Raw genomic sequence first — 25174 nt, forward strand, 5'->3', positions numbered from 1 at the left:
AAAAAACGAGGAAAAAAAATTATTAACGCTTGAATAGCAGCTGAAACCTGAAATAACAAGATTCAGATTCTCTGTCAGTTATCTTCGCTGCGTTCTAACGTCGTTGCCAAGGTAACCGCACAAGCCTCCTGGTTTGGGAGTACAGTGCGCATGCGTCCAGATCCAGAGCGCCACCGCCAGTCAGGAAATAGTGCTGGTGAAAGTTTTCCGCCTTCTGTAGTGTCACTATCTCCCTCTTTTACAACAGCTACCTGGTTGCTGTAACTGTAAACCAACATGAGACGAACGAGAGCTTCCAGAAATAAAAGTCAGAGTGCAGAAGAAAATGGTGGAGACCAGTCTAAAACAGGTTGGTGAATTGATTATTTACCACTGGAAGGTTAACTTAACAGTGTAGCTGGTTAGCTGCTAACATTACGTCACATGTGGACATGTCAGGGCAGAGGAGGGAAGGACAATGCATGTTTATGTTTGTTTATTTCAAGACGACTTTTCCGTAGTTATGAAATATTGACAACATATTTGTTAAAATTGATGTGTAGTTCACAAGGTATAAGCAAAAAGTAAAGCAGTTTAATATAAAAGCCTTGTAATGTAACCTAAAACATCTTATAGTTTCTTTTATTCACTGCGTAAGACGTGATAAACCAGATTGTTTTGTAATTATGGAAGCTGTAAATATCAGTATCGTTATTTGGAATAATAAATCATAAGACTTAGAATAATGTTGGGCTAATTAGAATTTACATTTAACGACAGTGTTTGGCAACACAGGTTTTCCTAATAAGTAGTTACATTACATCTCAACAGAACTACTTTGCACCATTATTTATTAGTGTAGTTATTCTCGGATTTATTTTAGGGATGCACCAATTCTGATACCAGTATCTGGTATTGATTTGAAGTACTTACCAAAATTACAGACACTGTGTTCTCACTGTTTGAGTAGTTAAGCCAAGTTAGAGCCATGTCTGCAGTTTAAGGGGAACCTTTAACACAGGTGGCAGTGCAAAGAAGTGAAGCCCACTTAAAACTATGCACTGATATGCTGTCAAGAGGAAGAATGAGGAACATCTAGTAAAAGTAAAACAAAAAACTATTCAGTAACTATTCATTTTTTTGTCCTTCAAAATAATAACTAATAAAGTTAAAAGTTCTAAATTAGATAAATAAGACGGGAAAAAAACAAACTTTATTAACCCCCAAGGAGAAATTCTGTTTTTATTTTATCAGCCATGCTGCATACTTTTCTTGTTATTAATACACACACAATCACAAACCTATGATTATGCACTAAAGGAGAGATATCAGAGTGAGGGGCTGCACTCAGAAGAGCTCCCAAGCAGGGCTTTGTTGCCATGCTCAAGAGCAGTAACTATTTCCATACTTTGATTAGCACTGGGACTGGAACCAGTAACCCTTCAGTTCCCAACCCAAGTGCTAACAGGCCTGAGCTACTGCCAACCAATGGTATTTGGATCACCGTGCACAGTGAGAATAAAACATGACAAACTGTTCTCTCTCTGTTTGTGTGGTGTGTCTAGTGTGGCAGTGGAAAGGAGATCAAGGTCAGTGGGTACCATACTCGCCTTCAGACTGTGCTTTGTTGGACTCTGCGGTCTCTTCAGGACAGACCTCCGTCACTCTGACCCTTGGGCCTGGGAAGTCCTATGAGGTTGACCTGAAGAAAATGGTCCAGATAAATCCAGTTACAAAATTCAAGAGGAAGATTCGCTCTCAGACAGTAAAAACAGGTATTGTTGTTTTTTTAATGTCAGATTTCTTTATTTCCTGCTTTTTTCCTTGAGAAATCCCTTGCTTGAACTTTTACGATCACAATTCATTCTTTACATAAAAGTCATATATCTGTGATAGAGCTGGACAATAAACTAACTTTCAGTGTCAATTATTGTAGAATGGCTTTATTCTGTAAAAGTCTTATTTTTCATTTTTCAGAAAGTGCAAATGACGCTGGGGACTTAACAGCTCCTAATGGCACAACAGTTGAAGTAAAAGAGGAAGAGGAGGACACGAATGAGCAACCTGCAGCAAAAAGGAGAAAGGCACAAAGCAAACAGGAAAGTCAGATGAAAGTAGAAGAAATAAAAAGTGAAGGTAATCTCACATTCGTAAACGTCTGGTTATGCCCTAAGTAAATGAAATGTGATTTTAAAGATGTGATGTAATGGCAATCTCATAAGCACAGTATCTTTGGCTTTAATTTAAAACTTTTTTTTCTGATTAAAGGATATGTTGTCACCTGCGATATAAACTGGATGTCAGTTGTACTCATTAGGTCTGTCTTGTCTCTGTATTCATTGAACAGAGGTTGTAAAGATGGTGGTTATGAAAGGAAAAGCTCCAGTGGACTCTGAATGTAAAGCCAAACTCGGAAAGGTACGCTGTCTTCAATATTTCCTCACTAATCATATGGTTTGAGACCTCTTGAAAGATCTTTGCTCCCCATTCAGTTACAGTTCCTCTTTTAGCTTAACCTTCAAGTCTGTTTCATACTGGGCGTGTGGCAGCTGCATATCAGCAGCATCACTGCTCGATTTTTAATGTGGCTTGAATTTTAACAAGTCGGGGCTTTCAGACTGCAAGTGTAAGTACAGTGTCTTACACGGAGAGAGTCTAGAGTATAGAGGGCGTGCCTGATTTATACACGTAATGTATGTAATCCATATGTCCAGATTGGTAGAACACGTTTGCAATGTGTTTCTTGATGACCCTGACTAAAGCCTGGTACACAATGTGTGATTTTGGCCTGTCCCAGATGAGAGATGACCAACTGCAGTGATATCTTTGGTCGTGGCTCTGAAATGGTGGTCCTTCGTTGCGCTGTGGGACAGGTTCACAGACCGCTGTTGTCATATTCGTACGACCAAAGGTAGCCTGGGATAAAATTCTGAAAGCATCAGAAATTTAGGATGACCATCTCACAATGTGATTGATGCTATGATCTACGTTGACTTACCAATCAATGGGAATGCAAGAAGAAATGACAAAATGATAAACACAACACTGGCACTAACAAACATTTAGCATTAGAATGGAGACGATGCCAGAATGCAGAAGTTGGTGGGATTTCAACTAGGAGGAAAATTTCATTGTACAGTCTACACACATCAAACTACATGTCGTGTCAGATTCATGGCACACAGTGTAGCATGCCAGAAACATATAAGATTGTAGGAGGCTTAAGACCACAAGTCAAAATGCACTAGTCTAATAAAGTTGTTCTTGAAACTTCAGCTGCTGCAGGCACGTTGTTTCCACAGTAGAAAAACAAAAAACAAAGTAAAATTTCACTTACAGATTGTAGTTTTCAAAGTAAAAGCCTGGTTTAGCATTTCTGTGGAGAAACTCTCCTCCTTTGTGCAGAACGCTAATATGCAGAATTTTTCCTGCCTCAGTTTCACAATGAATGAAGTCACTTATGGGGAGATTTATAGAGGGGAAACCTTTGAAAAAGACAGGGTTGTAACAGTAGGGAGAAAGTTACACATAGCCTACACTCTTATAGTATGAAAGCTGTGACAGCGCGATCTGGAGGGGACACATTTGGCAGGCATATGACATATACCAACATGCAACTCAGAAATGAGTGTTAAATGCAGTCTTAGATCAGTCAAAAAGTTATCTTATTTTAGTTAAAATTGGAAATGTTAAAGTTTAATTTTTCCAGAAGTCAAAAAGTCAAAATATAGGCAAAAGTTAGTGAAATAAACACTGACACTGATAACTGCTTTTGGCAACAATTAAGTATGTCAAATGCTTAGGTTTGAGAGTGGCTCCAGCAAGTTTCAAATCTAATAGGAAAAAGAGATTAGATGGCTGATGGAGGTACTGTGGCTCAATAAGTAGAGTCAGTCAGCTCTCAACCTGGAGGTCATGAGTTCAGTCTCCAGCTCCTGCAGTCACATGTCGATGTGCTCTTTGTCAAGACACTTCACCCCAATTTGGTCCCACTGCTGCATCAGTGGTGTGTGAATGTGTATGGATGCATATGAATAGGACTGACTAACTCTCTACATAGCAGCCTCTGCTATCAGTGTGTGAATGTGGAGTGAATGAGTAGCTGTGGCTTGTGGTATAAAAGGCACCGAGTAGTCAGATGACTATTCAAGCTCAAATCCATTTACCATTTTAATGAAAATTATAAGTTGCAGGCAGCTATATGTACAATAACTTTTTGTGCTGATTTGGTCTTGTGCTTTTTAGTTTTTTTCACCTTTGTGTGATGTTCTACTCTGTGTTATGTGCAGATCATTTAAGTTTTGTAGAAATGCTTTCATAAAACATATTTGTCTTGAGAAACTAACCTAAAACTAACTAAGTCATACATAGTTAATTTGATGTCCTGTACATTAGTAACTGTTCCAACTCTCTTTTAGGCTCATGTTTACAATGAAGGAAATGAAGTTTATGACGTGATGCTCAATCAGGTAAAATATCTAGTAACATTTAATTACAAGTTGAATCACATGGATCTGCAAAGTAACAAATATATCCTAGAAATGTTTGCCTACTTTGCTAAGTGTATATGTGACATGTTTCATCATAGCAGTTTATGTATTGTTTCTTTCTTTCTCTGTCCTATTGTGTAGACAAACCTTCAGTTTAACAACAACAAATACTACCTGATCCAGCTGTTGGAGGACGATAACGCCAAGGCTTACAGTGTGTGGATGAGATGGGGCAGAGGTGAGTTTATGTGCCCATATATATTATTATGGTGGAATGTTTATTTTTTTTTTATACATTTCTGAAATTAGAAGGAAATTAATAAAAGTCTGCTGAAAGTATAGTGTCATGGATTTTCTGGGTTTTGTTTTGATTTTAGTTGGAAAAGTGGGTCAGAATAGTCTGACAGCCTGTGGCGGAGACTTGATGAAAGCCAAAGACGTCTTCAAGAAGAAGTGAGTTTGTGCAATCAAAAAGTGTGTATGTGGATGTCAAACATTGATTTAACAACATTTTACAACTTATTTGTTGTTATTTACAGATTCTTAGACAAGACCAAGAATGAGTGGGAAAACCGAGCGTTATTTGAGAAAGTGGCGGGAAAATATGACATGGTGTTCATGGACTACAGCACAGACCAAAAGGCAAAGAACAACATCTCCTGTAGATAATATAACATGCATTTTCATAACTGAAAATCATTATTATGAAAATATTGATTTTGAAGTGAAGTCTGACATAGATGTTCTTCACTGTTTCAGGAGGAGAACCAGACCACAGTGGATGCAGCACCCAAAAAGAGAATCTCAAAGCTGGATATGAAGGTCCAGTCGCTCCTGGAGATGATCTGTGACCTCAAAGCCATGGAGGAGTGTGTGTTGGAGATGAAGTTTGACACTAAAAAAGCTCCTCTTGGTTAGTCTGATAGTAGCAGACCTCTACGGGAATTTACCCGGACTTCTACCTTTTAAATCTTTTAGTTTCAACAACATAAGATTCAAAAATTGACAATATTTTTAGATTCATATACAACAAAAACATTCAAAGTTGTCCCCAATCTCTCAAAGTTGCTATTTTAAATTAAAATATCCACCTGAATACATGAGCCAACTCATCTCAGTTCTAAACAAGCTGGTTTTATTGATTTGCGTCATATTTTAAGTTCAAAATTTCTTTTATGTTTTCAGGAAAGCTGACCACAGAGCAGATCCGTGCGGGCTACACGGCACTGAAGAAAATCGAGGACTGTTTGAAGAAGAAGGGCAGCAACAAAGACCTGCTGGAAGCCTGCAACCAGTTCTACACTCGAATCCCCCATGACTTTGGGTAGGGAAAATGTGACTGTACAGCTAAAGAGATGCACTAAAGTAACTGGAAAACTAAAGGCTATAGAGTCTTAAGAGTTTAAAAACTAAAATCTTGAATTCTCCAGGTTGAGAGTGCCTCCAATCATTCGCACAGAAGATGAGCTGAAGGAGAAAATTGCACTATTAGAGGTAAAGATTCTTCTTTAATTGAAGTCTACTGTTCCTATTTTTCTGTTTCAATCAAGTCTTCAGTCCAGACCTTAATATCTTTATTTTTATTCCATTTTGATTCTGTTTTCAGGCTCTGAGTGATATCCAGATAGCAGTGAAAATGGTTCAGTCCAGTGAGGACAGTGACGAACATCCTCTGGACAGACAGTATAAATCCCTCAGATGCCAGCTGCAGCCTCTGGACTCTGGCTGTGAAGAGTACAAGGTTTGATTTACTACCAACAATCTTTAACATTTAAAAATAGTGTGTTAATTTGCAAGATCACTACTACAGGCGTACAACAGGACAATCTGAGATTGTAAAGAAAAATAATATTTCGGCAAGCCGCCAAAGCACAGAAATCCCCTTATTGCCTGCTGCGACTTTGCAGTTCTGTACTTACCCTTTCCCCTCTGCTTTCTTGAGGAGCAGAGATTCATGGCTGTAAAACAAAACTTACCATGAATTTCACAAAGAAACCTTTGATTGGCCTATATGGAACTGCTCCATGGTTTTCTAAAATGCCAAAACTGGCACAAAATTTGCAAAATTTTTTGACAATCTTGAGCAATCCTAAATAATAAGAGCCAAACAGCCTTACTATAGTCAGTGGAGGCTAGTCTGGCAGAGGCAGATGCAATCCTGTTAAAATAGTCACAGTGGGCAATACAACAGTAAATATAGACAGTAGGAAATAACACTGGCACACAGCTGATCATTTCAAAGGCCAATGGCAGCAGGGACAAATGAGCCTTTTGTTTCTGACTCCAATGATTGCATTAAGTCCCCCCTCTTAAAAGTAGCACAACATTATGGCATGAAATCCTGAGAAATGTAACATTACCAAAAATCTAAACCTTTTGTGACAGATCAGCAATGTCCAGTTAAAATGTTGATGTTGTCCTTTGACTATATTGACTCTGCGTCTTTGCTCAGCCATGTTTATAGCATGTTATCCTTAACTCTGCAGCCTATAGAAGCCATGACATAACCTTTACAGCTCTTTATTATGCCAAAAATCTGATAACAATATTCAAAGAGGTTTATGGTGTTAGACACAGCGCTTGGTGCTTGAACTGACTTTGAGCTGTGATCTTGCTCAACCCTATGGGAATATCTCCAAGAAGTAAATGCTGTCTCCTTTGCCATCTTACTAATTAACCTGGCTACTTCTGTATGCACACTGACACCGTTCACCTTCCTCTGGAACGCAGCTACATAGAAACAGAGAGTGCACATAATTTTGGGATTTTCTTAGTTTTATGAAACAGGGAAATATGCATTTTTTTTCAGAAATTGATTACTTTTATTGAAAAATGAACAGATTACTCAAATTACAGCAAAAGTGTGTTTTAGTTGCTCAAGACAAAAAAGTAATATGAGTACCCTAACACCACCTTTCTCCACCATTTTTCTGCAAGGCACCCTTAAAAATTTGGAAAAATCTTAGATCACCCCTATCAAAAATGTAAGAAAATGTACATTTTAGATCCCTATGACTGCTGGGAGATATATGCAGTAACAGACTCAGTAAGATTAACCTCTAAAGCAGTGGTTCCCAGCCTTTTATACATGGAGCCCCCTTTCTGTTCCTGGTCAGTGCTGAGCCCCCACGACCCTCATGGAAGCAAAAAAAAGATGCCATGCTGTCAAAAACAGCACAAATTTGAACTCTTTCCTGAACAAAACCCAAAAAGAGGGTGTTATTCTTTCCAAGAGACCTTTGAACACACTACATATTACGTGTTTTATCTTGACTTTAATTCACATGGTGCTAAGATGATTTTGACAACCTCAGAGTGGACGGACCCCCTGGTCGGGAACCAAGGCTCTAAAGCACTCTTGTGAAATTATTAAGATGCCTTGGACGAAATGCATTGTGGTCGTGTAGACCTTAAAAACCCACTTTAATGGGTTTCTCATTGAATGAATGTCTGCCCCCAACATTGTTATGATTTCAGGTGTATATGAGACAATTTTGGTTATTTGTGCAGGGATAGCTACATGATAATTTGTGGTTACATATTGAACATTTTGAAGGCACCCCAGGGTGCCACGGCGCCCCGTTGAGAAAGGCTGCCCTCACTGACTACTTTATAATGTGTTACCCCAACACTGTTTTTAAGAATCCTATGATGCACTCATGACCATACGTCGCAGAAACGTTATCCCTGTTGTCAAAGTCTGAAAGGCCTGTCTTAGTCAGAAAAGACTTCTAAAACCACTCAGCCTGCTCTTGGCTTATGTTGTGGTTATTTCTGTAACAACAGAAGCACAAGATCAGGCCTCAGGGGACCCACTTTACATGGGCTTGATGGTATTTGCAAATCAAATTGAGCACAGCAGGGAGGTGCACAGTCTTCTTGCTCAACCACAGGGTTTTTCTTGAGTTGTTCTTTTATACACAGTCACCAAAGTCAAATTCATAACTGTAAGTTTTACATTGCTTCTGGTTTAAACAGTAAATACTCACCCATGTTCATATAGGCAGCTAATTCAGGCAGCTAATTGTGTTTGTTAGACTCAAATAACAAACCAGGAAGTAAAGAACACCTGTCATATGTGCTGTGTTGTACCTAGTAGTCCAGCCAGCACAGCCATTTTAAACCAATGTCATAAGTGCATTTGTTAGTGATCGTACTACACCAAAACATGTTTATTCAGTTAATTGCTCCAATAATCTTGTATTTTACTGAACTTTTATGTGAACAAATAAAACCTTTACATGAAAAATTAACCCCAAAATATATAGAGGGAACTTCACCAGTGAGGTAGCCTGCATAATACTGTTTTATTTATTTAATTCCATTGGTGCTTAGTCAAGTGTGCCTCAGTTGCTTTAATTATCAATCATAAATGTTTACCTTAGCTCCAAAAAAAGTCCCACAGGCTGGGTTTGAACCCCTGGGATGCACCACTAGGCTACTGCCCCATTACTCTAATTTTGTACAATGCTAAATATTCTCTCTGGTGAAATTTCACAGTTTTATGGTCTCTCTCATGCTTGTTATGCTCAAGTTTTCTTGAAAATAAATCATGACCCGTTTTGTTCTGATGCCTGCCCCGTATTAAGGCAGGGTCATTTCATGACTAAAATCATGTACTGATAGATGAAGTTTTACAGTGACCCAAAATAGTTAGCTGAATGAAGCCAGAGTTGCAGTAATCTGGTGATTGTTTGTGAATATGAAGTTACTTTTATGCAAACCTTTGTCCTGTCTGTGTAAAGGTGATAGAAAAATATCTTCAGTCGACTCATGCACCCACCCACTCTGACTACACCATGACCATCCTCGACATCTTCTCAGTGGACAGAGACAGCGAGAGCAGCAACTTCCAGTCACAGATGCACAACAGGTAAATCACAAATACCACATACAGTTCTTCAAAACTTCATTTGTTTAATGAACTAGATAAGATGTGGTATTTATTGTTTGTTATTCACCGCTTGGGTCTGTCTGTCTTTCAGGACTCTATTGTGGCACGGCTCCCGCCTGTCTAACTGGGTTGGCATCCTCAGTAAGGGGCTCCGAGTGGCCCCACCTGAAGCCCCCGTCACTGGTTACATGGTAGGACAGATGGACAGAAAAACATACTCTAGTCCTATCTTCACTTTTTATTTGTTTCAGAATTACTCCTAAAATTTGGCAGTATTTTATGGAATCATGTTTCTTTGGTTAAAAAGAAGCTGACAATTTAATATGAGAGTGCTATATGATATAATAGTGCTATAATCACTCAAGACTTTTAGCAGCTGACATCAAAACATCTGTCTTGCCTTGGGTTCAGTGGCATAAGGAACATATTTCTTAATGTCAGTGCTAAATACACACTCTTGTCCACAAATTCCCTGAAGTAATATTAAACTATTGATATATTTATATATTCTCCTGTTGTGCTGTGGGTTGCACTAAGAGGCAAGACTTAGTGATTAGTGATAGTTTATTGTTGTCTTAATAAGGTAATCACTGTGCTCCCTACTGCCACCCACTGACATGGAGGAGTATTACTCTACCAGCCACTACATTGCTGGCACCAGCTGAACAATAATGTGCAGCTACTAAATTATATTTTTTTAACCTACTATGTGAAATTAGATAATTTTCCTCAGCACACCTGGCAACCTCACGGCACAGTGGTTGAAAAACACTGCTTTAGTACATAACTGCAGTAAAACAATAAGAAATCTCTCATCTCTCTCTGATGAACCTCAATTTCTGTCACCCACTGCTGCATGCTCTCTCTCTTTCTCTGTTTTTTACTGGATGATGGCAGCGCTTTTGGATAAAATATTACAAATATGAATATATTTTGTTCACTGAAAATGCCCCTGTTTCTCTTCCATATAGTTTGGGAAAGGTATCTATTTTGCTGACATGTCTTCAAAGAGTGCCAACTACTGCTTTGCCAGTCAGAGCAACCAAGTTGGGCTTCTGCTTCTGAGTGAGGTTAGTTGATTTATAAAGTTTCCATATCTTTTTTCTTTCTTCACCTATTCATACCTGTAAAATATCTGACAAGGTAAATTTATAAAGTTAGCTGCATAACCTTGTCCTACTGTATTTCTGGGTGTGATGTGGATCTCTTAAGGCTTTATATTTCTAAGTATGCATGTAGTTTAGTTAACGCTAGCGCTTTCCTAGAAATACCTCGTAATTATTATTTTTCGGTTTCTCTGACATAATCATGGTTAGCAGGTTAAAAAGTTGTCTTTAGATTATTTCTGTGGGTGTTTGGTAAAGTTGTTCCTGTTGGTTCAACTGGTAGATTAAATTTTTGCAGTCCCTTTCATTTTTGATCTTAAAGATATAAAATGACCAATACTTTTAACGCTAAATTAGATCTCATGTACTGTTGTAAAATTAAGAATATTCCAGCTTTGGCTGAAACTTGTGTGCAGAAGTGAACAGAAATATTAGCCGAAAAGAGGCTTGTCCTCAAAACTTCCACAATAAGGTAAACAAAAAAATGTTCTTTTTGCAGGTTCAAACCTTCCTGTTATAACATTGAACCATTAGATTTTATTTCTAGCCAATTTAAACAGTGTAATTATTTAAATATTGGTTGTATCTGTTTGAGTTGCTGACAAAGTTAGCAGGAGAAACTTGAAGACTTTTGCTGTTAAGATGATTTGTGCCAGTAGTCGGTGCTAAGAGTTTGTTTATCTCAGCTTCTGCAGACTTGCCAAGCTTAGAGCCCACATAAACATTAAAACCAACCTGGTTTGAGTATAACACGACATGCTGGCCCCAGATGTGATGCAGTGCTGTTGAATGTCCTCGTTCTCTCTGTGTCTGCGTGGTCACAGGTCGCTCTGGGTGACTGTAATGAGCTGCTGGACGCCGACTACGAGGCCAATAATCTGCCGACTGGAAAACACAGCACCAAAGGTCTCGGACAGACCGGACCTGACCCCAAAAACTCAGTCACTCTGTGAGTCTGTCACATCACGCTCACACATTTCATACAGGCTGAACATTGATTTAACTGTGCTTACACAATGAAAATCATTACATTATCTGAGCATGAGGGTTTACATTAGGAACGAAAATGCATGTTCATCAGCACGGAAATACTACAGATGTTTGCTTTTATCAAAGTATAATTTGATATTACCCCTTCCTTTCATGTTAACAGTCCATATATCAAATGTCTTAAAGGTTTGTGTTTGTCAAGGATTTAAAGTGAGTTAAATCAAAGACGTTTTTTTCTATTTCATCAAACTAAAAGTTTGTTAAAATGATTTAGAATATTACATGGAGCTCAGAGACCCCAGTACCCCTGCAGTGTTTGGCTAAATTGCTCAAATTATTCATTAAATCTGTGCAGACCTTTTCATTTAGGTCTGTTTTCAAGCACTTTATAGGCATGTTTGATGGTTTAATAACACCAAGAGGCGATTCAAAGTGAAAGCACTAAAACGAAAGTCCAAATACTAAACGCTGACCTCTGTTTGCTCTTCACTGAGTCATACATTAATGGACCGGCCTCCCTTTGCTCTCGTTTGTTCTCTGCCCTCTCTCCCGCTCTGCTGCCTCTTCTCTGTGGATCTCACAATTTGAAATAATAATGTTTTATTACATAACAGTCATCTGAGTGGGAAACACCGTTAATTTCAACAAGTGATGTCCTCCAAATCTCAATCTAATGGACCATATTTGATGGGTGCTCTGTTTTTGGCTGCAAAGACATTATTTGGTCAAAAAACAATGTTTAGAGACAAATGACTTGCATATCATGGCCCCAGGCTCTCAGATTTTATGAGACTTGTATAGGATTAAACAGAGTGTTTTAAAGGGATTTAAGTTCATCATTGTTGGCAGATGTAAAATTTCTGCCGTTATTTAAGTGACAATTTTAGCGGTGAATTTAAGCAGAATGTAGGGTAGGTTTTAGCAGAACCAACAGACTGTCACCAGTTTAGGTTCTATTGTTGTCCATCTTCATCTTTAAAGTGGGGGTATTATGCCTTTTTTTTAAGGCTTTACATATCTCTCTGATACCCACGTAGTAGCTTCACATGGTTCACAGCTCAAAAAACTCCTCATGTTTCTCACACTGGCGTCCTGAAAAACCCTTAGTCTGCCCCAATCACTGTGTTTCCTAATATTTTTCTGGAGTTTTATGTTTAGTGGTTTAACAGCAGTGATTTAGCTCATCATTTTTCTCAGTGCTATTAGAAACAGGGGCTTTTTAGTTTGGGCTTATTTCCATTCTTTTGGGGTATAGGGGATATTATCTTTTATTTAAATCTATGTAACCAGGAAAGCCTCATTGAGATCAAGAATCTCTTTTGCAAGAGAGTCCTGGCCAAGATCGGCAGCAGCACAACTAACAGAGTTACAGACATAAAACATAGCAATTACAAATACAGATCAACCAACGCTAAGTCACAGAGCAAAAAGTCCTAACCTGATGCATCTTCCTCCAACACCTTTAAGCTGCATTAAAAAGATTTAAAGAGACCAACTCCCCCAGACACAGAGTCTCCTGCTGCAGATTTCAGGCTGCAGCAGGATTGTATCTGAAACTTCTACCCGTTTCATGATGGATTTTGGGAACAGATGAGCAAAAATGAGTCTACAAACTTAGTCACAGAGTGAAGACTGTAGCTTCCAGCACTTTTCAATAGAGTTGTTCCGATTCTGATACCAGTATATGTCCAATAATACGTCCGATACGGCTTAAAATGCAGGTATTGGTATCAGCGAGTACTCAAGTTAATGCAACGATCCGATACCGTTCGGTTTAACTTTATATTTGACTCAGTTTAGCCATGCTAAATGTTAGCGCTATAAACCGGAAAACACTGCCAGGAAACACTGCATACGTGAGCTACCCTTTTTGGAGCAGTGAAGAAGAACCAAAGAACCCACTGCAGCAGCAGTGCAGCTAGCTGTTGTGCCTTTCCACTGACACTATTGATGCCTTTGGATCCTTTGCAGCAGCATTTTCAGGGAGGCTGGAACTCGTGTGACTTTTTGGGTCTTAAATGATTAAATCCAAACCAGTAAACCTGATATTGAACGTCTTTTTATCCATTTTAATCCAGGTACAATCATTTATTACCACTAGCCTGCTAACCGTCGTATTGTTTACTCTTTGTTAGGGTCTGTCAGCCATTAGCAGGCTGTTCTGTAATCACATCATGCTGCCGGAATAGAGCATAATGGAGAGAGAGAGATAGAGAGAGCCTGTGATGCAGCTCCCTGTATTCTTATTTTAATATTTAGCAGTAAAACTCAATAATCAGCAGAAAAACAAGTTCAGGGTTACAGTGATGCTGTACACTAACAATTCTATTTGTTCAGCCATGTTCTGAGTCAAATATACAATAGGTCTAAAATAATTTGCTAGTCTGCACAGTCAGTCCAGAAAGTTCACACTAGTATCGGATCGGTACTCGGTATCAGCCAATACCCAACATCTTGGTATCAGAATCGGTATCAAGAAGTAAAACATGGTATCGGAACATCTTTACTTTTCACGTGATTAAAATCACACAAGTTTGATGGAAGCAGATTTAGTATAGCCTTGTTAACTAGGACATGCCAGTGATTTAGCCTACTGGTTGTCAAAGAAGACCACCTGACTTGGTCATAAAGAGTACAATGATGAGTTAAGATTTGTTAAAAACCTCAGTACCCCATGGCATACAGTATCCAAAGATTTAAGTCCTTGAGTAGATGCATCCATGTATAAAACATCACTGTAATCAATCTGAGGCATAAAAGTGACAGAGACAAGTCTTTTTTAGCAGTAAATGAATAACAGAACTTATCCCTGAAATAAAAACCGAGCCACAACTTAAACTTCTTTACAAGTTGCTCAATAAGAAGCATAGAATTTAAAGAATAATCAATCAAGAACCCAAGGTATTTATAAAAAGACACAGACTCAATCACATCACTCTGAGATGTGGTAATACCACACAGGTTCAGAGGTTTTGTCTTTGAGCTTGAAAACATCATGAGTTTGCAGGAGCAGAACAGTAAATGACCGTGTCATCCACATACAAATGAAGATATGCATTCGGTAAATTTTGACCGATACTGTTGATAGAAAGTGTAAATAACAGCGGTTCCACTAATGAGCCCTGAGGCACTCCATTTTTAACTTCAAGACATTTAGAAGTGAAGCCTTCAGCCCCCACACACTGTGATCTGTTTGATAAATAACCAAACCAACAAACAGATTGTTCTGACTGACCGATACAGCGTCACTTGTCTTTCAAAATGACCTAGTCAACAGTATCAAAGGCTTCTGACACATCACTGTGTTTTTCTCCCTCTCCCAGTTAATTATCAGTGAGTTTACTGGTTATTCTTCCGAGTTAACTTTAAAGACCAGTTCAGCCCAGTGATTTAGGAAGAGAGGAGCTGAAACTCTTGGTTGCTTTAATAATTCACAAGCTACAACTAAAGAGTGCATTTAAGAAGGGTTTAATAAACATATCAGGATTTTTTTCAGTATTGCAGTACAGAGATAAAGGTGACCTTTTAGCACTTTTTATCTTTAAAAAACCTGTGCTAATTTCCCTGTTAGCAAATCATTTTCACTTTGTTCCAACAAGAAAAACAGTCTTTCAGCTAAGGCTAACTGCCTTTTTTTCCCATCCCTCTCTTTCTCAGGGATGGAGTGACGGTTCCGATGGGGCCAGGGGTAAAGACCAAGGTGGCGAGACAAAACGCTTACTCCCTCCTCTACAACGAGTTCATTGTTTATAACCCAGCACAGACTCGCATGAGGTACCTGCTGCGAATCAAGTTCAACTACTCATCTCTGTGGTGAGCTTGGCCCAGTCTGGAGGATCAGAGGTTATGCTGTCAGTCCGTCTCTCTTCGTATAAAATTAGATGCTGGTTAGCTCTTGGTTTTTGGTATAACATCTTTAACTGTTGCTCTGTTTGATAAAAGACATCTGTACTTTTCAGTGACACTGATCCGTAAGAATAATTTGAAAAAATGACAATATACAGAAAAAAGAAAAAAAACCTGGCGACTTTTTTGATGAAAAATGAGTAAACAAGGTTATGCATTTATAAATTCTCCTCTGGGTGCTTCTAAAATGAAATGACATCTTTTTACCTTGGTTATATGTTAGTTAAGCTGTTGGTTGAAGATTTCCTCTTTTCTCTGGTGTTTAATGGACAAAAGGATTCATGGATTATTTGGAAATTTAAATAGTTTTTGTATGCAGCCTCCATCGAGGTCCACAGCAGGATTTGACTAATTCAATGCTAAACTGTAAATAGTAGGCTTGGTCGTTGTACTGAATTTTTGGGATATATCAACATTTTTTCAAGTTATACCTAGGGTAACCCATTACGGTATACATTACTAAAGTTTTTGTTAATTTTGATTGGGAAAAAATAGATGCCAAAAAAAACATTGTTTACAGTAAGAACCACTACAGTTATTTGCTTATTGACCACAAGATAATCCATTTAAGCTGTTTAGGCTGAATGGGAAACTTTTGTTTTGTAGCGGTGTAACAGTCTGAACAGTCACAGTTCAGGGTTCGCAGTTTGATGCATGTAGTCGCATGACAAATACGTCTGAATAAAAGAAAGAAAAAAAGACAAACACATGACAGAATTTACATACCTATTTAGGAGGCAGTAACACTCGAAACAGTTTGCTAACAGAGAACAAAGAAGAGGAAGAAGCAGGCACAACTAAACACAGGAAGATGAGAAGGTAGATTCAGTAGAAAGAGCAGCAGTGCTCCGAGACCCGCCAGTTTTTTTTATCCCACTCCTGAACTTTTCTACACTGTTTATTAAAAGCCTCTGGATGGGAGAGTAGAGAGGGATGACGACACAGCCAGTGCGAATATGTTTTAAAGTCTATATGTATATATGCAGCAGTAGAGTGCACTTGCTTTAAGTGAGTATTCAAGTGCTCTGCTCAGGCTCCAGTACAATATCCCACCCTGTTAGCTAGTCTAGGGCCTTTCACTAACTTACACAAGTCATGATACTGTACAAGTGACCACTGCACCATGAAACACTTCATAAATCAAGATAATCACAGGCCATACCAAGTATCAGAGGTTGTTCTACATAACACTAGATGGACACTGTTAACTACACTACTGTCAACGTAGAATGAATAAATGAGCTAAACCTAGAATTGTAAATCCAGAAATTTAGGTTGCTTTTACTTTCCCATTGAATCAAACGCAAACCGGACCATGACCCCAAGGTACAAACTGAGCTGTGACCTCTGTAAACTGTTACACCCCTAATTACTTGTTAAAATCAACCTGTTTGATACCACTATACAACACAATAGTCATAGACAGACAATATTGGGTACATTCTTGTTTTTATTGATCAAAAAATAATGGGCAAACTCCTGCACACTGTCTAAATTGCTCAAATACATCAGCAATATTTAGAAAAGCGAGTGCTGCTCACGAGTACTTATGGGGGTTCCCTCACTCCCCGCCAGTTTCAGCCACTTTTACCAATGTATATGTGCAAGTTAGACAGTAATCTCTCTCTCTCTCTTTTGATGAGGAATAATAAAAGAAATGAAACTGATGTTACTGAATCCGTAACGGTATTGAAGTGTAGGGAAAATTTTGACAACATACGAAAATGTTGTGGCTGCCAATATGGCTGTTCAATTTACACAGAGTGTAAGAGTTTGCAATTTTTGATCATTGTACATTACTTGGTGGTAGGATTTTTGTTGCTGTGTGTAATCAAACAGGTTTCTTGGCCAGACTTTATTACAGTGGGCCCTAAATACCGAGTAATTTTGATAGTAATACGTGTTATTATCTATTAATTTCTCAAGAATAAGGTGGTTATTACCCAGTAATAAGCCAAGTAATAAATCAGAAATATGATAATATTAAGGAAGTATTTACCTTGTAATAATGTATTGATTGTCAAGTAATTCCTTTTAATATTGAGTTATTCTCTGGTAAATAGTTGGTATTTTATCCTAACTCCTTAAACCTAACTTTACCCCAGCCCCTTACCCAAACCATAAAAAATACTTAGAAACAATCCAGGAAGGACTTACTGTAATTGTCGCAATAATACAAGGGTTAAGGTTAGAGGGTTAAAGGGCTAGGGTTAGGGTCAAATACCATCTGATTACCAGAGAATTGCCACACTAATGCAAAATATTACTTGATGATAAATTATTACTGGGTAAATCCTTTTGGGTTTGTTAGTTTGTTTGTTAGTTTGTTAACAACATAACTCAAAAAGTTATGGACAGATTTTGATGAAATTTTCAGGAAATGTCAGAAATTGCATAAGGAAGAACTGATTAGATTTTGGGAGTGATCCAGATCACTCCGTCTGGGTTCCAAGAATTTTTAAATGATTCCTTACTATTGGGAGATAGGGCTAATGGCGGAGGTCTGCGCTCTCCGAGTGTTTTTCTAGTTATTATTTACATCCTTATTCTTGAGAAATTACTTGATTTTTAAACTTATAACTATAGAATTACATGGAAATTATGGCCCACTAAAATAAAGTGCTACCCGATATATTTTTAAGTTTGAAAACAAAAGAGCATATTTTTCGGTATAGTGACAACCATTTTTATTTGTTACAGAAAAGTCGAGATACATATCTACATACTGTGTATCACCTTTCAGCGAAAAATGAATCAGAACATGATTTTTGCTCCTTATTGGCTAACTCTTGTTAAAAGGAATGTGCATTTTTAATTCCAAGCAAGAAAAAGTCGACAAAACTAGTTCATTTCTTGTTTACAGGGGGTTTTCAATGATTATATCACATTAAATCTCGTTCTTGATGAGTCGGAAACTGATGTGGGTCCTGCTCAGAGAGACTTTAGGTGCACTGTGCTGCTGATAGAGCTGTGGTCAGGGTAAAATCTAAGGAAGGATTTCTGTAATACAGAATGAATATGCAGATTATTTTGCACTATTTTTTATCTTTGTTCTTATCAGTGTAAGCTCTACTGTATTGCATGCTACAAATGATACTATTCAGTGCATCTATGCCTTTGCTTTGGTGCTCTATTAAACATAAATGGCCTTATGGATTTATTTTCATCATGGGTTTGACAGATTAAAGCGTTTGTATTTCATGGATTTAATTAGGAGGTTCTTAATGCGGGTTTGACGTGAGCATCTAGACTAAATAGTTACCTGAAAGTCTTTAGATGTGTCTCACTAAACTTTAAAATGAAACTGAATGCTTCTTTTGCTCTGTTTTTTTTTTTTTTTTTTGTAAAATCTTTGAACGTGTAGTCAGCTACCACAAAAATGATACAATTTATTATGTTCATTTTTTTTATTGATGTAAAACTGACAAAAAGACAAAACTCTGTCACCAAAGGTGATGAATTCATGAATTTCCTCATAGAATAGGATTCATTTATAAATTTCTCATTTGAATAATAAAGAACATTTCCATAGCAGCTATAGACTGGAGTGTCTGCATGTGTGTGTCTGTGGTTTCAGCTGTATTGTCCCATTATCTGAAGGAACCAGATGAAGATGATCACGATGTCCAGGTAAATCAGGAGGGCAGCAAAGACATATTCCTCAGGATCCACACGGTCTTTCATCTTCCCCGTCATCAGCTGAACGTCGATCAACAAACACTGAGACGGACAAGACGAGGCAGTGACAGGGTGAGAGAAATAAGAGGTACAGGTTCACTACTGCTCAGTTACTAGACAGAAATGATGCAGATTTACCAAGAAACTTCACAGAGAGATGTCATAATGCCTAAAATATGTGCAAGTAGCCTGCTTGTAAGATAATCTTGCCCATGCTACCTCATTTGTTAAATGGCGTTTGTTGTTTTAGGGGAAAGGGATTTATGTAAACTATAAAGGTAAACTTTGTACTTAATGTTGATATATAGTACAGTTAAATACGGTATTATTCCTCATGCTACTCCTAATACTAAACTTAGCACAAAAAGTAAGAAAATCTGTGTTTGGTAGATTATATCTTTGTTGTATCAATGGTTCTTGGCAAGAAATCTTACACAGGTGGAAAGTCTGTTTTTTCTCCCTTTTAAATGGTGCCACATTTGTAAGGAACATGCATTTGTGGGATGAGCAGCAGAGCTGAGTATGTGTGTATCGCTAATGAAAGATTTGCTAAATCTTCTCTACCAGTGCCAAACAGCTTATTCTGCCATTGACTCCTGTTTGCTGGATTGCATGGTTGAAGTTTGAAGAAACAAGACACATTTCTAATTTAATGGGTGTGGAAGAACCAGACACAGCCACTCTACATTGAGATTGCCTCCAGTGCTGACAAACCTCGTTTTTTCAGTGAGGGAGGTGCCGCCCCACACCATCACACTGCCTCCACCTAAAGATGTTACTCTTCAGTGCAGCAATCAGCATAGCATTCTACTCGTCTTCTCCACACTTTGACCCTATGATCCAACGGTTGTATGAAGGACCTGGACTCATCAACGAGATTGTCTGCATGCAGTCTGTTCTGGATTGTCTGGGCAGAGCTGTTGGCCATATCATCGTGCAAACCTTGACTGCTTATTTGTAGAAGACACCCTGCAGTTCCTGCTGACAGGGGGAGGAAACGATCTTCTTTGGGTGTTGTCTTATTGTGACGCCCACTTTGTGGCCTGTCTCTGTCTCCGGAGTTAGAGAAGTGTCAGCACTCAAAATGTCCTTTTTAGTAGTTTTATTCAAGGCAGCAAGTACAATGGATGCGTTTCGACTTAGTCTTCCTCAGCGTTGTCTGGCACCTTTAAAAAGTTTTTGTGCTTGGAGGGTGCTCCTTTTTTTGCTTTTTTGTGAACTGTCTCTGTCTCTGACATCCCATTATATGGAACTTGGCCCCCAGTTTGGAGATGGTACCTGGGCTCACAAATAATGCCACAACTTGGTTTTGCAAAACACCAGCTTGAAGTTTCCTTATCCACATCAATCACAAATGGCATGCTGTTTCTTGAAGCAGACATCTACTGACCACTGCAGCAAGGCCTAAGTTCACAGGTGCACGTAGCACCCGGGGGTACCAGAAGCTCAAAACAAGAGTAAATAGCAACAACAGAATAAGCATTGGCAGAGAAGATATTGCAGATTTTTCATGGGGGAAATCCACATACTCAGCTCCGCTGCTCATCCCACAAATGCATGTTCCTTATAACCTTGAAAAGCAGATGGATTTGCCCGTTTCTGTGTTTCTCACTAGCAAATTCATCTTGCAAAACTTCTGTCTGAACTGTTTGGGCCAGGTTAGAAAGTAACAGGACCAGCGTTGAGTACTTTCAGGTGCAGCAGAGTCGTGACGTAAGCAAACAGCAACAAGAGGCCGGTGCAGTTATGGTGGAAGACAGTGTGAATGCTGCTAAAGCGCCATTTTTATTAGAACTTGACCACATTTCTTTGTTATAATAAGAACAAAGAACAGCAGTGAGTTGTTTTCAAAAACGACAAAAGTCATGTACTGACATGTCGACAGTCACATGGTTCATGTAACGCAGCTCTCTGTGGAGTTTACTCCTCAATAGTGGCTACGTCACGTGTTTTGTTGCTCTGATTGGCCCGTAAAGATATGACAGACAGGACGTTCATCCAATCTACCTCTGAGGTTTTTTTTTTCAAAGGCTGCCCTTTCCCAAACACTGTCTATGATTGGTTTACCAGATGGCTGTGTTTCACACAGCCATCTAGCATGCCAGGTTATGTTCCTTACAAGTATGGCACCAATTAAACTAGAAGAAAACAGGCTTTCCACTTGTGCAAGATTTATTGCCAAGAAGCACTGTACAACAAAGAAATAATCAACCAAACACAATTTTCCCCGTGTTTACGTACTCCCCTGAAACTACAAAGTGCACTTTAAAAGACAAGTTTACAGCTTAACACCAAAATGGAATTTTGAATTTGATTTACTTTTGTTAAATGTCACTGATAAAATAATAGCAAAACTTGTTTTGAATCTGTTTTTTTATGACTAAAATCATAAGTCATGTTTGGTGTGGAAAAATCCCAGATTATTTTAATTTGAGCTGATATTCCCCAGCTCTAGTTCTGCTGAAGTGTCGGTCCTCTTCCCTGCCATTTAGCCTGCAGTAGTACCCATTGAACATCATAGCAAGAGGTGGACTTCCTGTTTGTGATGTAAGATTTTCTTTTTTTTTTATCTTGATGGTTAAATTTCCTCACCATCGATAACAGAAAGGCCCCGAATGATCCAAGGAGGATGTGGGGTATGTGTGAGGGATGGAAACTTTTGAAGATCCCATACATTATCCCAAACATGATGACATCCACAGCAATAATCAGCAGAATCACATAACAGGTGTTGAATTTAACTCGATCCTGCAGATAAAACAGAAAAAACATCAGTGTTAATTCCTTTCATTGATACGTTCTGTATCTGTTTAGTTTATTATACAGAGGCTGTGGGATACACTTTCCATTCTAATGCCATTTTACACTCAGACAAAATAAAAGACAAACAAATGTCATAGAAAATTGAGCATTTTTATTACAGCTGGCGAAAGATTTTAAATGTGATTAATCTCATGTTTGATAACACAAGGTGCAAATTACCTTAATTTAAGCATGTCCACTGAGCTGTCTGGGGTTTTTAAAGAGAAATGAGACATCATTGTGGCTGCAGGTGGACACTGCAGTGTTTTAGCCAAAGTGTGTTGAAAGGGGCGATAAATCATGCTGTGATTAAAAAGAAATTGGTGCACTTATTGTGGAACTTATTTAATCAGGTGACTAATCTTGGCAGCCTTAACCCTTAGAAGTCCACAACATTTTGAAATGCAGCTGTTGATTTCTAACCTGAGCAGAAAAGGCGATAATCACAGCGAAAATGATGATCGTTGATCCCATAGCAATGAGGACAGATGTGGTATCGTGGAAGGAGGCGATGGTTCCCGCCATGTAGGACAGGCTCAAAGTGACCAAAACCTGGAAGCACAAAGCACCACATATAAGAGATCATCAGTGTCTGTGAAATCCCCAAAGCTGGCTGCAAACCAGACTATTTAAGTCCAGCTTTAAGGCTCTATTTTCTACAAGCCCTCATTATATTTAATCCTCAAGTGTAAGTTAGTGAATGTTTTGGTCCTGTTCTTTCATAACACACCAGTCCTACAATGTTCCACGGGTGACGCCGACTGAAGGATTTGAAGGCAGCAAAGCTCGTGATGACGGTTGTGAAGATGATGTAGGAGCTCAGATATACCCACAGGTTTTCCTGCACCGCATCTTTCAAACGTTTACAGAAGGTGAACAGACACACCACGGCAAAGGTGAACAGAAACATCAGGATCACGATGCAGAACACCTGCACAGGGAAGATATTATAGTGAAGTCTTAGGGTAAGTGATGCCATACCTGCTCAGTGGTCCAAAGGATGGATACAAAAAACTCCAAGGCACTGAACATCCCCTGGAGTTCACTTATAACCATCATTAAAAATGGAAGGAATGTGGCACATATGTAACTCTACCTAGATCAGTCTGTCCTCACAAACTGAGAGACTGTGAAAGAAGGAGACTAGTGAGAGAGGCCACCAAGACACTTATGACTACTCTGAAGGAGTTACAAGCTTCAGCAGCTGAGAAGGGAGAGACTCTGCATACAACAACTGTTGCCTGGGTTCTTAACCGCAGGCACAGAGAAAGCCACAAAGAAAACTCATTAAATCTCCACTAAAGTTCTCCACAAGGCATGTGGGAGACTCCATGGTCAAGTGGAAGAAAGTCCTTTGGTCTGATGAGATCAAACTGGTCCTTTTGGGCCACTAGATAAGACACTGTCCTCATATCTCAAGATTATTCATCCACAGTCTGTATTTGATTTTTTTTTTTTCAATAATAAAAAAATTTCTGAGGTCAGTCCCTAAAGCTTAAACTCAAAGTTGTACCAACCTTTCGGACAAAACCTCTTCTCACATTCTTGTCTTCGAAGGAGGACGGTTCTGTAAGTTGGGTGCTGTCTGATGTGGCCTCTGGGCTTATGTCACTGCTAGATTCATTCTCAGTAGACTGGGTGTCAGTTGCCTTGTCTTTGGGTGGAGGGTCTGTGGCGGGGTCAGCAGAGTTAGGTGGAGTCTTCTTCTCTTGGTAGCTGGGTGACGGTGACAGTGATGGTGATGGTGATGATGGTGGTGATGGAGATGGAGATGGTGATGGTGATGATGGTGGTGATGGAGATGGAGATGGTGATGGTGATGATGGTGGTGATGGAGGTGGAGATGGTGATGGTGATGGAGAAGGTGATGGTGGTTGTGCTGGAACTTTAGCAGGAGGGCTTGGTGTTTCTTTGGAGGTGATAGGATCTACTGTTTCTGACATTCTGGAGGAAACTAAGCCAAAGACAGAGTTTTTCAAATTTAAATTTCAGCTTCTGTGAAATGAAACATCACTCTGATGAGATTTGCATTCTGGTAAAGAAAGAAATTCCCTGTTTTTTAATTAAAGGAACTTTCAGATTTTGTTGATTGTGGTAACCCCTAATGGACAAAAGTCTTTCTCTGCTCTCTTTGCTGATCCGTCCTGTACTTGTGTTATTTTATTCTGAAAAAATCTCAGCCTCCCTCTTTTAAACAGCCATACATATCACTCATGATGAATATTTGCTGTGCTAAAAAGTCCCATTTGTTTCAGCAATGTGCTGTTGATTGTCTCATCTGAAACTGAAACTTCTGGCACCAATTTAGAGTCATCAATTAACCTAACGAGCATATCTGTGGTCTGAGTACACGGAGAGAACCCCCTCATGCACTGGGAGAACATGCAAGCTCACAGACAGGCCCTCACCGGGATTTGAACCAGGAACCTTCTTGCTGTGAGGCAACAGTGCTACAGAAGTCCATCTAAAGTAAGAAGCAACCTTCCTCCCCTTGTTTGCTTTTGTGCAGCACACAGAGGCATCAGGAAAGATTTCAGTCTGTTTCATGACCAGCAAGCATTTATATTGTCGTTACTGGAACTGTAATGTTTGATTTGTGTTTGGTTTCATTACTGTTACTGGTTTTATAACTTTAGTTGTGGTGATTCTCATATAACAAGGATATTTACGTAGTCACCAGCGGTCAATCATTAATGATACAAATGAGGAAGGAGAACCAAACGGCAGATCTTACATATTTATCTTCTCCTTTTTAATCTCTGTTGTTCTTATTTCCCTGAAGTGCTAGAGATTTTTCCAGATTAACCTTTAAACTTAAACTTCATCTTAGATATTTAACTTTTTAAACACCTTTCAATCCTTTGTCCTTGTCGAGAAAAACCATAATACATATGAAGAGACAGGCTTTGTTTCCCAAAAGAGAGGAACTGTCAGGACTCATCGATTATATGCTATAGGGCAGTAATGGAGGAAGATCAAAGTTGTGCAATGTCACGTAGTTTAAGAAACTTAGGTTTTAAAATTGTATTTTTTCCTAACTTTCTTCACACCTGATTGAAATACCTGAAATTAAAGCAAAACTCCAGAAGGTTTGGTACCAAGAAAATGAAACATTTTACAGCAAACATTTTATCTTTGAAAGAAGAAAAAACTCAGATTTCAATCACTTTAGCTATCTGCCCAATAAACCAGTTTAATTTTACATTGGTTTACCAAGATTTACAGCAAAGCTTGGCCTGATTTGTTGCTGTAATAAACTGATCAGTGATGGCATTTTATTTTAAAAAGTACCACTTTTAATCATCCAAATCTGATTTTACTACTCATCC

General features: G+C 38.7%; 2 protein-coding genes across 2 annotated transcripts; one reads left to right on the forward strand and one right to left on the reverse strand.

Moving 5' to 3' along the window:
- The first annotated feature begins 189 nt into the window (after positions 1-189).
- parp2 (poly (ADP-ribose) polymerase 2) lies at positions 190-17779 on the forward strand. Its single transcript, XM_041803401.1, has 17 exons — positions 190-349; positions 1545-1754; positions 1957-2115; positions 2327-2397; positions 4398-4448; positions 4611-4707; positions 4847-4922; positions 5009-5111; positions 5229-5382; positions 5655-5793; positions 5900-5963; positions 6076-6210; positions 9215-9342; positions 9455-9554; positions 10335-10433; positions 11294-11418; positions 15117-17779. The coding sequence occupies exons 1-17, from the start codon at positions 277-279 to the stop codon at positions 15274-15276; spliced, it is 1944 nt and encodes a 647-aa protein (XP_041659335.1). The 5' UTR covers positions 190-276; the 3' UTR covers positions 15277-17779.
- A 1159-nt stretch (positions 17780-18938) lies between these two features.
- Positions 18939-24309, reverse strand: LOC121519891 (protein lifeguard 1-like). The gene is made up of 6 exons (XM_041802990.1): positions 24254-24309; positions 23363-23561; positions 22576-22776; positions 22269-22397; positions 21636-21791; positions 18939-19085 (listed from the first exon to the last, which is right to left on the reverse strand). Exons 1-6 carry the CDS (start codon positions 24307-24309, stop codon positions 18939-18941), a joined length of 888 nt encoding a protein of 295 aa, XP_041658924.1.
- Positions 24310-25174: the final 865 nt, after the last annotated feature.

The sequence above is a fragment of the Cheilinus undulatus genome, linkage group 13 (assembly GCF_018320785.1).
Source record: "Cheilinus undulatus linkage group 13, ASM1832078v1, whole genome shotgun sequence".
Taxonomy (NCBI): Eukaryota; Metazoa; Chordata; class Actinopteri; order Labriformes; family Labridae; genus Cheilinus; species Cheilinus undulatus.